We start from the raw sequence: 16,002 nt of genomic DNA, 5'->3' as shown, positions 1-16,002 counted from the left end.
AAAATGAGAATATTGATATGGAAAGAACAAAGAACTTTCAGTCAGAAGCATTTGATCACACATTGATTCAGTGCTTGCAATTGATCTTTAACTGTTAAAGGACAGTGAATTCAACAGAACAGTGTCATAAGGAGCATGAACAAAGAATGTGCTGAAAACCTCTGCTGAAGAGAATCTACAAAAATATGAAGTCAATATAATAGAGGGAAACATTCCACATGGGAAAAATATATCTAAAAACAAAGATGATGTGACTTACCAAACGAAAGTGCTGGCAGGTTGATAGAAACACAAACATACACACAAAATTCAAGCTTTCGCAACCAACGGTTGCTTCATCAGGAAAGAGGGAAGGAGAGGGAAAGACGAAAGGATGTGGGTTTTAAGGGAGAGGGTAAGGAGTCATTCCAATCCCAGGAGCAGAAAGACTTACCTTAGGGGGAAAAGAGGACAGGTATACACTCGCACACACACACACATATCCATCCGCACATACACAGGCACAAGCAGACATTTGTAAAGGCAAAGAGTTTGGGCAGAAAGATCTCTGCCCAAACAGCCACGTGTGAAAGCACCCGCGTGATTTACCAACTGACCTGCCTACACTGTGAAGCTTTCTATGTGGGAATGACCAGCAACAAACTGTCCATTCGCATGAATGGACACAGGCAGACAGTGTTTGTTGGTAATGAGGATCACCTTGTGGCTAAACATGCCTTGGTGCACGGCCAGCACATCTTGGCACAGTGCTACACCGTCCGGGTTATCTGGATACTTCCCACTAACACCAACCTGTCAGAACTCCGGAGATGGGAACTTGCCCTTCAGTATATCCTCTCCTCTCGTTATCCGCCAGGCCTCAACCTCCGCTAATTTCAAGTTGCCGCCGCTCATACCTCACCTGCCTTTCAACATCTTTGCCTCTGTACTTCCGCCTCGACTGACATCTCTGCCCAAACTCTTTGCCTTTACAAATGTCTGCTCGTGTCTGTGTATGTGCGGATGGATATGTGTGTGTGTGTGCGAGTGTATACCCGTCCTTTTTCCCCCTAAGGTAAGTCTTTCTGCTCCTGGGATTGGAATGACTACTTACCCTTTCCCTTAAAACCCACATCCTTTCGTCTTTCCCTCTCCTTCCCTCTTTCCTGATGAAGCAACCATTCGTTGCGAAAGCTTGAATTTTGTGTATATGTTTGTGTTTGTTTGAGTGTCTATCGACCTGCCAGAACTTTCGTTTGGTAAGTCACATCATCTTTGTTTTTAGATATACAAAATATGAAGTCACATTTGCCTATATTGCACAATGTTGTAGTAGGATACCTCAGATCTACCAAGTCTTGAAAACATGAGATTGTTGATTATTAATTTTACTGATTTTTTACAGAGTAAATAATCTCTTAATAATAATCATATTAATCCAGTAAATTGTATCCAAGATAATATGAAATGTGGATTCCACAGTGCTAATGCTAAATGAAGGAATTTTTCATAACAATATGACTTGATTGGGATGACTTAGTAGTAAATAATACAAGTTCAAAGGAATTAAGTAGATTAATTTATACACATTTCTATAATTCCAGTTGCCAGACGATACTAGAAACCCAAAGAGACCAGTGATGGTCTTTCTACACCCTGGTGCCTTCTATCTTTTTAGAGGAACAAGCGACCTGTTTGGTCCTCAGTATCTATTGGATGAGGACATAGTTCTTGTGACTCTCAACTACAGACTTGGAGCTTTAGGTATGTTGCCCAAAACCCACTAGATTTATCTTTAACAAAGTACAGGGTGGCGCAGGGAAACAGTAAATTTCGTAATAACGTCATTTCCATAAATAAATTCATAAAACTAGTAATTTATTAACGAAAGTGAATGTATTCAGTATGCCATTATTCAGTATGGCTTTACACTCAAAATGTACAAAAGTGTCTCTTTACTTTTTAAAGATGACATCAGAAAGATGTGCTCCCATTCGACGTTCACACTCTAACAGCCTGTTATGAAAACTCTGGAATGCGCGGTGTAGCAAATCTTGGGGAATGGCAGTGATTTCGTTTTCAATGTTTTCCTTCATTTCATGGATTGTTGTAGGACATGTACGGTACACCTTGCCTTTAAGATATCCCCACAGGAAGAAGTCGCACACACTAAGATTAGGGGATCTCGCAGGCCATGCAATGTCACCGTTACATGAAATAATGCGTCTTCCAAACAATTGACGAACTGCTGCCATCGATTGTCGAGCAGTGTGTGACGTGGCTCCGTCCTGCTGAAACCACATGTTTTCGACGTTAAGAATAAGCTCGTACAGTCTCGGTGTAAAGAATGTTTGAAACATTTCAACATATCGAGCGGATGTTACTGTCACTGCACTACCATCCTCACGTTCAAAAAAATAAGGGCTGATAACACCATGACATGCTACAGCACACCATATTGTGACCTTGGCGCTATGTAGTGGTCGCTGGTGAAACTCACAAGGATTGTCCTGTGCCCAATAACGAAAATTCTGTTTGTTCACGAATCCATTCAGGTGGAAATGGGCTTCGTCTGATATCCATAAGTTACCAAGGAAATTCGCATCCTCGTTGATTTTAGCCAATATCTGGCTACTAAACTCCATATGTGACGCTGGGTCTCGTTCATGTAAGTGTTGCACAATCTGCAACTTATAGGGATGGAAGTCTAATTCGTGCAGTATTCTTTGTAAGCTTCGTCGCTTAATCACTAGTGAAGATGAATGCTGTCGAACGGAGCGGCGAGGACTTCTCTCGATTGCAGCTCTAGCAGCTGCAATGTTCTCTGGGGTATGTACCATTGGAATGCCACCTGGAGGTTTCTTTTTCAAGGCAGGTCCTGTTTCTTCAAAATTACACACCCACATTGTAATCGCATGCACAGATGGGACAGGTCCATGACATCCAAGCTGGTAATGCTGTCGAAATGTTCTCTGCACAGCAGTCGCACTATCACCATTTTTGTAAAACACTCTCACAGCTACTGCACGTTCCGCACCAGTCAAGTTCTCCATGATTACTAAATGACAATGCGTTCACATCAATTGTGCAAAGTTTTGAACATCTGCCGGCGCTACTGTGCTTCCAACTGTAACGTTCAAAATTTCCCATTCCCCTGCACCACCCTGTATAAAAATATTAGTAAATATGCTGTGGTTCAATGCAGACACAAAAATTCATCAAATGTCATTGATTGTTTCACAGAAGAAGAAAGCTGTAGCATTACTAGCTTTACATTCTGCATAATATTCATAGCATTAAAATCAAAAAATAAACTTCACTTTTTATATTGTCCACCATTTATCTATACCCAACTCTTCTCTCATCCATTTTCCTATTGAAAAAGAGAATTGTACACTATTATTTTATATGGCAATAAATAAGAACTGCAACAACGAATTGCCCAGACATTACTATCCACTTCATAGTGATTGACCCCTGACTTTGAACTCCTTTTCTTGTTGCACTGCATGATGGAAATCAGTGTGTTGTATGCTGTAATATTTAAGAGAAAATGTGATTTTGGAGTATTTTTTGTGAAAGTCAATTTTGAGGTTTTATAGAAGCCAGATAGCAATTTGGAGAAAAATTTCCTTTTTGAAGTTTAGAGATACAACCTTTTTTCTATTTTCAAGTGGATTTTTCTTATTTTCTGATTACAGTAGTAATTTCATTGGTATAATGACAAATGCAAGACAGTGCCACTGTGCATACCACTGTTGTAACTATTGTGCCAAAGAAAGTATGGTTGTAAAGCTTGAGCTTTTCTTTGTTACATCATATGTCATTACTAAAGAAAACTCCCCATGTTTGTCAGTTAAGAGTTTTTAAAGCAATTGCATTAGTAGCTACAATGGCAACTTGTTATCACCCCCCTTCTTCCTTCTTCCATCAATTGTCCACATTAAACAATTCCCAGTCCAATTACTTCATAAGCAAAATCTTTTATGAAGATTTGAGAGGAGTGAAGATTACAAAAAACTTTCAAGTTTACTTAGCTTGTCATGCTGAGATGGCTCCAGTTCTTGTCTAGGGGTCTCATTCTTGAAGCTGAAAATCTAACATCAGGTCCTCATAGTTGGTTTGAACTAAATAAATTGAAATATTGTTGTTGCAGAATGTTTTTCGAAAATACATTTTCCACTGATTTTTTCATATTTTAGTATTTTATTTATTTACATTTTATGGCCTTCATTGGACCACTCTAGCCTACTTTATACAAAGAATTTTTCAGTTTCCTGTCAGCCCAGTACTTCTTCATTCTCTTGGATCTCATCCTTCTTTCTTCATTGGATATCACCCTTCCTATTGTCTGTTTGCTGATTCTCGTTTGCAGTCTGGTTGGGTTGCCTGTGAGTTTCCTGATTTTGTCAGTTTTGTTTCTTAGGTCTTCCAATGTAATCTGTAGTTTATCCATACCTTCCTTGATTTCTGTAATCCACTTAATATTCCACTTACTATTCCACAATTTTTCTGATGATCCTGTTCTCTGGTGTTCTGATTAGATGTCCAAAATTACACTGTTCGCACCTATTATGCAAAAATATGTCCGATCACATCAGAGGCAAGCTTATGACTCTCTCCCTGTGGAAATAACAATATTCCAAAGGGTTCACAATTTTTCTTAACAAATGAATTCCTGCTATTTTTTGTTACATTATTAATTTTGTTTATCATTTCATAAATGAATCCGTAATAAACATAGTAAACACTACAGGATTGCGTAATTAATAATAGAAATTGTAAGAGTGAAAATAATTCATAATTTTGAGTGTTTCTAAAAAAAAATTAACTTTACATTCAGAATTAGTTTTAACTGGTTTTAACATTGAAACTAAAATATTTTATACAGTAATCTCTTTTCATAAATTTTAGCATGAAGTACAACTTACTATTTATAAAATTAATAAAATTATATGAAAGTTATCAGAAAAGCAACTGAGATAACACTGACCTGCCCAAAAATCAAAAAATAATACTAGTATCGACAACTACTGTTAACAAAAAGTAATGCTAGACAAGGATGTCCCATTACAGACTTCACATTTGTATTCCAATATGGCAATGTGCATTTAATTGTTGCAAGTAGAGGGAAATAAAATAGAAAATTGTAAGTGAACACTTAATATACAAGCAGCTCTTAATAAATGAACAATAAATTATATGGTACATTTTTAACAGTAAATGAAAAATTGGTTTGCCCAAATAAATTTTGCAGGAGAGAAGAAAGAAAAAAATAAAACCTGCCTTAATCACTTTTGCTGCTGGTTGAGTTCTTGCTGCAGCAATTGCAGTCATCTACTTGGATCAGCAACATGTCTATCACTGTATCAAGACAACAGGCGGTTTGTGCATGTCTATTTCACAAAGGCCCACATAAACTGAATGGCCATAGAAGTTTAACTCTTGTGTCAACTGAGCACAGTAAACTTTCCAAATGCTATTCTTGTGAGCAAATGAGGTCACAAGGTCTGCCTTATTAGATTCCTCATATGATGTGGCATTAGCTGAAAGCTCCGTGTTATTGGTTTCCATCCATTCAATAATAGAGCCCTTCCTCTGTGATAGCTGCATACATTTTCTGATACACAAGAATTTTTTTCGTTTCTGCCATCCAAACTTCTGGAATGATTTGCATCACTCCAAAATTCATTAGTGTCTTATTTCCCACAAGAACTTGTCTCTTTTTCCAGCTACTCTGTTATTTTCTGTCAGCACAGGTTTTGGTTGAACTTTCTGTATCTGAAGCACAATTTCCGATTACTGCGCCAAAGCATTATTTCACTCATATCAGATGATTCCCTGTGTAAACTTGTCCAATGGAAACTTCTGTAACTTGCCAAACCCTTTTTTGATGACAAAAGACATTAAGTTTTTGTATATTCCCAGGAAATTCATTTCACTCTACTTTCAGTAATACAGAAATATTCAGAAGTTCTATTTGCTGGGTGTGGTACAGAGCTGCTTTCATCCTTCTCTTTTTCAGCCCTAAAGTAAGCATGTACAATGATCACATTGGACTTCTCACAAGTCCACCAATGGCGCATGGTCTCACACAGGGCAGTTAATTATATCATGAGGACTGTCTCACATAAATACATAACAACGAGAGCCAGCACAACTGTTTCACATACGACACCAAGCTATTATGTAAACACTGTAGCAATGTTTATGTGAAATAGAGAGTGGAGAAAGGAAGGCAATAGGGATGTGACTTCCAATTGCTCAGGGCATTGTGGTAATGCAATGGTAGAAATTGAAAACTTGTTCTATATCAGGACTCGAACCCAGATTTACCACTTCTCATGAGTGGTTGCATTAACTGTTTAGGCCATCTGGATATGGTCCCTGACTGACTCAAATCTTCAACTTATTGAATGCTGCATTGCAGCATCCATTGTGTATTAACCCCCTAACTACGTATTATTCATTTCCATAGGAGTACGGACAATATTAGTACATCTGCACTGAAACAAATGTCAAGAAGCCATCATGCTATTACAAAAATGTATGCAGGGTGTTTAGAAATTTCTGTTATAAACTTGTAGAACTAGAGTGCAGTAAGTACATTATATTTTGAATAAGAACCCATGTATAGAAATGTACCATTTCCATGTGACAGCCATTTGACAGCATGTTTGCTGGTAGATAGGAGACAGCTTAGTCATGGTGGGGTGGGTTAGGTCAGATCAGCTGATGCCATGTGAAGTACATCCTACCTCTCTCACCTGCTTCAAGCCTTATTCATATGTCTGTGCATGTTAGAACAGTATGAATGAATACACATTTGCAGAATACAGACACGATCCATCCAATGGCAAAGCTCACAGTAATGGAAGAGCTGCTCATTGTCTTTATCAAGGTTGTTCTCCACTATGTCTGTTGCATACCTTTTTAGCCACAATTACGCAATGGCTTCGAGAAAGGGTACCTTCACTGTCAGCTGGCATGACTGTGATGCTCTAAAGAAATGTTGCTCACCCAAACTTGAAGAGGCTGTACTGCATCACATTGAAGAGAGGTCTTCAATGAGTACATGAGCAATTTCTTTGGCTATTACTGAGTGGAATTGTAAAACAAGTGATGTACTGGGTCACACCTAATGAATTACTTGTATGAGTGATTGTATTACCAGCATCTTTTAAAATTTGTTGTAGCATGGAAATGGCACATTTCTAACATAGGTTCCAAGTCAAAATATTATCTACTCGCTCCTCTCTACAAGTCCTAGAAGTGTGTAATGGGTATTTCCGAACACCCTGTATATTTGAGTGATGTTTGTTCTGTCACATATGTCCAACAAAACAGACACCATTCGTGATGATGTGGCTGGTTGATACAGTTATCTGAAATATGGAATGCATCATCCCTCTTCCATTAGCCCCCTACTCACAAATTATTCATTCTCATAGGAATTGGGACAATACTAGTGCAGCCACAGTGAAAAAATGTCAAGGCACCGTAGTGTTGTCATGTCCAGATGGCCAAAGTGATTAAGGCAACTGCTCAGGAGAAGCTGTAGATCTGGGTTCGATTCCTGGTCTAGCACAAATTTTTGACTTTCACTGCTACACTAACACAGAGCCCTAGGCGGCTGGAAGTCATGAATTCCCACCCATGTTTTCCCTTTCTTTCCCCATTCTCTACTTAATATAAATGTATGCACCAGCCACATCATCACAAGTGACGTCTGTTCTCTTGGACATGTGTGACAGAATAGGCACCACTCAAATATGTACATTACTGCAACAATGAACAATGAAATTAAAATTCTGTTCAAATGTCCAGCAATGTAGCATATATGAGCATGTGGCACACAAAAAGATGCAACAGCAAATAAATTAAACATGTGATATTAGCACTTTATGTAGATATATGTGCAGAAAAACATAACAGCTGTGAAAGGCAGTTACATAGCTCACATTTGCAATTTTAATCTAGTTCATACATATCACCACTAGGCAAATTGCACCTTAAAATTATTGATGTAACTACAGTCTGACTTCTGTGAATCTTCAGAGTTGACAGTCATCAAAAAATGCTTGAATAAGCACATTTTCTCTTAAATATAAGCCTGTATCTTGCCCCCTTTTCAACTACAATGTAATACTTATACATCAAATAAAAGTAGACATCTCCACAGTTCTGGCAACATACAACTTATCAATGTTTGTTAACCAGGATATAAGCTCAAAATCAGGGGTCAATCTTTATGAACTGGATAATAGTGAGATCTCAGATTCAACTGATACTCTTTTTATCAGCTAGGTAGAGCAACTTTGCTTAACCATGCCAATGGTTTCTGACTTCCCCTAATAATAAGACATGAGAAACAAAGAATTATACCAAAGCACATGTTCAGTTCAAGAAAATGCTAAGGTACAATGAGACAGAATGGCTGTCAAGTACTTATCTTTGAGAGGTCAAATTCCAAGTAAGTACTGTCAATGGAAACAATAACTATAAAAAACTCTCCTACCTTGCATAACACTCTGTTCCTTCCTCAGGAAAGAAAGGGTGATAATTGTTATAATTTTTTCACTAAATACAGAAGTACCAAGTTAATTTTTTCAATAGTAACCTGTAATTACACAGCCATTTTAACAAGATGGCTGTAGCTAAAATATACAGGACTTTCTTTTGGCCACTACATTGACATGGCAGTTTTGAAAGGTCTCTTTATATAAGGCTGATAGAAAAGAGAGGGGGGGGGGGGTTTAGTTCCAATGAAGAGCAATGCGCTTCAGCATGGGTTCATTTGATTGACACAGGATTGTTACAGAGATGCTCAGCAAACTCCAGTGGCAGAAGTTATAAGAGAAGCATTTTGCATGATGGAGAAGGGTATTATTAAAATTTTGAGGGAGTCCTCTTGAGGAAGAGTTGGACAACATATTTCTTCTTCCCACATACATCTTGTGAAATGACCACAATGAGAAAATTTGAAAAATTAAAGCTACATAGAGGCTTACCCACGATCATTTTTCCTGCACACCATTTGCAAGTGAAACAGAGAACAGGCGATCAGTTAGTGGTACCAGGAGTACCTTCTGTCACACACCATTAGGTGGCTTGTAGAGTATGATGTAGATGTAGATGAAAAGAGCAGACACCAAATAGAAACAAGTCACTCATATGATAATGAGGAATACCAGGTGAAATATAAACTAATGGCACAAGGGAGTGCAACCATGACATGTAAAGGAAATATTGATCATTAAATAAATAAGGTGTTAGGGATTGCAGCCCAGGTTTTTAACTTGTGTTCATCAAAGGAGAAAGGAGACCACCCTTTGTGAATGGCTTACTTTACTCATAACATTGTTAATGAAACATATGGTCTTACATTCTGCCGCAACCCACATTTACATAGTTATTTGCTGCTCAACCGCAACCAGATTCTTATTCTGGAGTGAAAGCTCTATATTAACACTCAAGTGAAGATAAACTTCTCAAAAGATAAGGCAAAGGGGTTGATTATACATTGCTTTGACATAGATTAAGTGTTATTTTACATTTGTGATCACCAAATTGTTTAATGTCTCCTCTGCAGTTTTATAAACAGTATAACATATTACTATTTACCATTCAGATGGATATGTTAAAGTAACTATTGGTAACTCATTTTGTGCTTTTAAGCACATGTTGGCACCTTACTTAACCATCATGCATTTTGCTCAATATTCATTTGCTATGCTATCTCTTTTACACATTGACTACAACAATGTAACAGAGATAAACACATTCTTTGTCCTAAAATTATTCCAAGGGTGTGGCCAGCAGAACATATTACTACCTAAGTAATTCCATCGTACATAGTTGATTAATAGTTTCATTATAAAAATGTTTTCCTTTTCTGCGCACTGATCATCCTATGACAGAATACCTTATTTGCCTTCCTTAAGGTAATATGCCTACTTATATTTACAGTTTGTAATTATACAGAATATTTCAATCATAATGTGTAAAATGAAATGAAAACATCATTGATTATAGAAATATATACTAACAATAATCAATTATAGGGTTCCTAAGCACTGGAGACTCAGTTCTTCCTGGTAACAATGGATTTAAGGATCAGGTGATGGCTCTCAGGTGGGTCCAGCAGAATATTGCTTCTTTTGGAGGTGACCCAGATAATGTAGCACTCAGTGGCTATAGTGCTGGCTCCACCAGTGTATATCTGCACATGCTGTCTCCAATGTCTAAAGGTGTGTACCAACTGTCATAATACACATTTTGTGAGCTTGTGGCTTGTTAAGTACAGATAGTGAAATTAATGAAATATTTTAGAAAATAGAGCATAAGTACTGCTAAACATAAATGTGAAGCTGGAAACGAAAGTTGAATTTTAGCTATTAAAAATACAGGAAATTCATGTAGTAGCAATAATAATATGCCAGTCTTAAAACATGTCCTAACATCCTGTTCCTTCTTGTTGTCAGTTATGACATATGAGTCATTCTTTGCTGATTCTGTGGAGAACAGCTACACAGGAAATATTATGAAATAGTCATGGATGTTGAAGTGTAAGGGGTGTTCAAAAAGAAAAAAGCTGGAGCCTGGAATATGCAAACAGGTGACAGAAGGGTAATATCGTAGCGCGTGTAACAAGGTGTGGTTCCGACCAGAGTGTGGAAGTTCACAGCCCGTCACTAGAGGACATGCGTGCACATGATGTGACTACACAGAGCTAGCAGAAGCGTGCATCAATCATCCAACACTGCCAGTTGCATTGCAAACAGTGACATGGAGGCCTCAAAATAAGAGCAAAGAGGTGTTGTTTGTTTTCTATCAGTGGAAGGATTAAGAGGAACGGACATTCATCGATGAAGGTCACAAGTGTATGGCAAACACTGCATGTCCCTTGCAAGGGTCAAGGTGTGGCACAAGCACTTCAGGGAAGAACAGGTGTTGTTAGCCGACAATGCACGGTCGTGGCACTCCTGCAGAAATCAAATGGGAGGTTCTTGGCCATACTCCATACAATCCGGACCTCTCTCCCTGTGATTACGCCATTTTTGATCCCCCTAAAAGGCTCTGAGTGGCAAACAATTCACCTCGGATGACTAAGTCCAGCTGTACATGTGGAACTGGTTCACATTGCAGCCCTGGGAATTTTATGAGACAGCCACTCAGCCTTGTGTCACAGTGGGACAAGTGACTCAACAGCCAGGATCAGTACTATTAACATATAGGTACTGCTTTCTGTAATTATACCTCCAGATCATTCCTTTTTGAATGCCCCTTATAGTTCCTGAATTCACACTCTAAAGCGAACAAAGAAATGTAGTACCATGATTCCTGTATATCAGTAGACACTTGTATGTAATTAATGTAACTGTAAATGCAAAATAAAGTATTTTTATACTATTGGGCACAGCCTTGAGGTTTTGTGTGCCCAAACTACCATAAACAAATACTAATTTCAGTACAAGTAGCATAACTAATTTAGAGCTTCATGATGTGTAAAATAGTTCACTTATATGATTCATAAGAAACACTTTGAAAAAAGCCCAAGGCATAGAAGAAGCTTAGGAAGGAATTTATTAAGAATGGTTGGGGAGCTGACTCTGGGTGAGTGGGCTGCATTTACCAGTCTGTGTCTTTGCATATCAATTCTCATTTCACCTTTAGTTTTGTGCTGGTGAATATCTTCTCTTACATGAAATTCTGTTATATTCATTTGCCCATTTCTGTGTCATTATCATTTCTCCTACACCATCTCTGCCACAATGGACTCCTGCTCCATCTTTCTGAGCCAGTTCATAAAAGTGTTCCTTTCCCTCTTTCCCTGGCTAAAACCATTCCCACATCCTGTTTCTTAAGTGCTGTCTAAGCCATGGAATTCAACCCAATGGTCTAGGCATAAAAATTCCTTTCTCTAGACCACCACCCCTCCTAACACAATGACCTTCACCTCTTCAGTTTTTTTCCAGTCCCTAGGCCTCACAAAGCTGGTACTGAAAAAGCACATCTCCATGCCACACAATCCAGAACCGTCTCTGGTCCCACCTCAAGATGCTGCTACTGAGCAATCCATGCTACCTACATCACATCTCTGAAATTCACATAACATACATTGTTATCAAACTTTCCACCAAAACCCTTAGCTTCATAGAAGTTTCAGTCCTATCCAAAGGCCTCACCTTTAACACCGTAGTGAAATTTAACAATTTGGACTTGTCAAAGAACTACTCTCCTTCTACCAACCCCTATAATGGAAACACTTTTTTGCTACCAATTCCTCCAACCAAAGCCAAACTAATCCCAACACTGAGCCATGTGACTCCCAGGTCATACCACCACCCAACCATTATCATCCTCCCTCCCACCTAAATGCCTCCTTGTCACCTTAATGGAATTTCTTACCTCCAACTTGGCCTCTCCATCCTTCCCCAGGTCCCTTCCTAGAACATAAACCTTTCAGCAGAAGAAAGGACAACCATACACAGCCTCAAAACAAATTGTGACCTAATCATCCTATCTGCAGACACAGGTTCTACCACTGTTGTGAGGAATTACAGTAACTACCTTTTGGAAGACCTGTGCCACTTATCCAACTCCTCTACCTATAAATTTTGTCGGAGTGATTCCAGCTGAGAAGTCCAACATAAACTCCAATCTCTGCTTAAAGTCTTAGGCCCTTCCCAGAACCGTTTCCCTGAATCAATTGCCTTCCTCACCCCTTTGACACCCCACACACCCACCTTCTACGTGCTCCACAAAATTCGCAAACCCAACAATCCTGGATGCCCCATTGTAGCTGGTTATTGTGCCCCCACTGAAAGAATTTTGGCCCTCATTGATCAACGCCCACTGGATGGAAAAATACATAAAATAAGGGAAAGCCAAACACTTACCTACAGAGAACTGGTGTGTGGCACACAGAAACACATAATAAAAAACAGTTAACATTAGCTTTTGAGTGAGACTCATTGCTGCTGTGGGCATGGTTGTTTGGGTGTCTGTGAGTATGTGAATGTATGAACTCTTACTAAATAAATAAAACCAAATAATAGAAAATGAGCAAGAGCTCAAAAGGTAATGTTAACTGTTTTCTGTTACATGTTTTTGTGTGTCATGCACTAATGCTCTTTGGGTAAGTGGCTGCATTTCCCTTATTTTACGTAAAAAATAAGCAGAAACATGAATAAAGTTGAGCTTATGTTTGTAGTCACTTTAATTATATTCTAATTATGGCTACTGCAACAAACTGTAAATCATTCATGCACTTACACTTATTTACTATGCATTTCTGCAAAAAACAATTTTGTGTTGAGAAATAAGTCAGGTGTTCAGAATGGAATTTTCACTCTGCAGCAGAGTGTGCACTGATAAGACACTTTGTGGCACTTTAAAATTGTATGTCAGACTGAAACTTGAACTTGGGACTTTCGCTGTTTGTGGGCAAGTGCTCTACCAACTGAGCTCCCCGAGCATGACTCAGACACGTCCTCACAGCTTTATGTCCAACGGTATACCATCCCGTACCTGCCAAATTTCACGGAAGTTTTCTTGCAAAACTTGCAAGCCTAGCACTTGTGGAAGAAAGTATATTGCAGAGACGTGACTTAACCACAGCCAGGAACTTTCATATCAGTGTACATTTCACTGCAGAGTGAAAATTTCATTGTGGAAACATCCTTCCAGGCTGTGGCTAAGCCATGTCTCCACAATATCCTTTCTTCCAGGAGTTCTAATTGTGCAGTTTTCACAGGAGAGTTTCTGTGAAGTTTGGAAGCTAGGAGATGAAATACTGTGAGAAGTGAAGCCATTAGGATGGGTTGTGAGTTATAACAGGATAGCTCAGTTGGTAGAGCACTTTCCCACAAATGGCAAAGATGTGAAGTTTGAATCCTGGTCTGACACACAGGTTTAATCTGTCAGGAAGTTCCAAATCTTTGCATCCTACTGACAACAAATTGTTTCAGGTTTTTCACAGTTTTAATCACCTGTCAAATTAATACAAAAATGTTATTTTAAATTCAAAATGTGGTAAAAATATGAGAAGAGGAGCATATTTGCAACAAGAGATAATATTTCAAAATTCACCCTCTGTCTCCTTTTACTAGTTTTGATAATTTGCAAGGAGGTACTCTTTTTCTAGATAATCTCTTGTTTCAAATATTGTTTTAAAATACTGAAACAGTATTTATTGTACATAAATATGACCAAAGTCATTATTTTGTAGGCTTGTTTCATAAAGGAATTGCAATGAGTGCAGGTTTTCAATCAAGTGCTGTTAAGGAACCATTGCAGCAAGCAAAGAAGCAAGCTAGAATTCTAAACTGCCCTGACACAACATCAGAGAAGATTGTTGAATGTTTGAAAGGAAAGGATGCCCTAGAAATTGCAGAAACACAGCCACAGTTTTTTGTAAGTATTTTGTTGTTACTAACAATATAAAAGAGCTAAAGCAAAAGCTGGTAATGGAACTTTCTTGAAGGAGTACAGATAATTCAGGGGGTAAAGGTATAACACCAAATAGGGAAAGCACAGAATTGGGAGGGGAAGATAAAATGTAGGATGAGGGGAAACTATGGAGAAGAGGGTGTGAGGGCAGGACGAGTGAAATTATAACCAAGGAGCAGGGGTGGAGTTGTGTGTGGGGTACCGGCTAGCAAACATTGAGGTCAGGAGGGTTACAAGAACAAATGATGTGTAGCAAGGACAACTCCTTGTAGGTAAGAAATCCATGACAAGTTGAAGCATTGAGTCACTCCACAAGGTGTGCTTGTATGGTAGGACACCACCTGTGAGAGGTAGGAACTGAGTGGTTTGAATCTCAGTCAACATTGTTTTAACTTTACACATAAAATTAGCACTTGTACCTTCTTTGGTGTGGGAGAGATATGGGAAGAATTGGAGAGTGATAAAAAAGATAGGGCAAGGGGTATGGGGTAGCTCAGAGAGAACTCAGCTCAATAGATCAAAATGGATTTGAGTCACACATAATGTGTATACAAGAAAAAATACTGTCTACAACACTGTTATTTGAAGAAGTTTAAAGCACTAAAACTCAGCAGCTTGAATATTTTGAATAACAGTAATTTTCGATAAAATAACATCACCAGAAACTGAGTAATGTTAATACTCGTTTCCAATCTTGCTAGACTAATCTCAATCATTTTCAGTGGCATCATTAAAAATATTCATACTGTGTGAAATTCACTAAAAATATGACAGCAGTGGGTCTTGCCAACAGACTGTATCTCAGGCATGAAATTAACTTCAGAATTGGGGGAACATAACGTGAAGTGCCACAAGGGTTAATACAGGGCCATGTTTTTAACCTACATAAATTGTTTCTAACCTACATAATTATCTTTCAGTAACTTTAAAGAGGGTGTTAAAAACTGCAATCTTTGCTGATAAAGGGCAGAAAGGATAGATAACATTCCTCCATAATTTCTAAACTCATTGAGGAATTGGCAACAAAATGCTATTCATGTTGGTGTGCAGAATGTCTGAGATTGGTGATATATCATCAGACTTTCAGAAAATCATGATCCACAGGGTTCCAAAGATTGCAAGAAATGACAAGTGTGAAAATTATCACACAATTGGCTTAACAGCTCATGCAGTGAAGTTGCCAATTAGAATATGCTGTATGAAGATTAGTTTGGCTTTAGACAAGGGAAAGATGCCAGATAGGTAGTTCTGACATTGCAGTTGATAATGGAAGCTAGACTGAGGTAAAATCAAGTCATGTTCATTGGATTTTCAGTAATATAAAAGAGTGTAAGTTGTTCAAAATTATGAGAAAAATAAGAGTAAGCTATTGAGAAATGGGGGGAGGGGGATATACTACATGAGCAAGAAGCAAGAGGGAGCAATAAAAATGGCAGACCAAGTACAAAAAGGTCAGATTAAAAAGGGTATAAGACAGGGATGTAGTCTTTTGCCCCTACTGTTCAATCTATACATGGAAGGAGCAATGACAGAAATAAAATAAAGGTTATATGTGTTCTGAGGCTTTCC

At 38.3% G+C, this 16,002-nt stretch overlaps 1 protein-coding gene across 2 annotated transcripts in view; it reads left to right on the top strand.

Annotated features, from left to right (window-relative positions):
* LOC126235991 (esterase E4-like) overlaps positions 1-16,002 on the top strand; it is a 102,117-nt gene that overhangs the window by 20,371 nt on the left and 65,744 nt on the right. For both annotated transcript variants that reach the window (XM_049944986.1, XM_049944987.1), the window contains exons 3-5: positions 1,584-1,743; positions 10,044-10,229; positions 14,213-14,397. In XM_049944986.1, coding sequence (XP_049800943.1) covers positions 1,584-1,743; positions 10,044-10,229; positions 14,213-14,397 — 531 coding nt within the window. The remainder of the gene's footprint in view (positions 1-1,583; positions 1,744-10,043; positions 10,230-14,212; positions 14,398-16,002) is intronic.

This window comes from Schistocerca nitens, chromosome 2 (genome assembly GCF_023898315.1).
Source record: "Schistocerca nitens isolate TAMUIC-IGC-003100 chromosome 2, iqSchNite1.1, whole genome shotgun sequence".
Taxonomy (NCBI): Eukaryota; Metazoa; Arthropoda; class Insecta; order Orthoptera; family Acrididae; genus Schistocerca; species Schistocerca nitens.
This window is presented reverse-complemented; position numbering and strand designations above follow the sequence as displayed.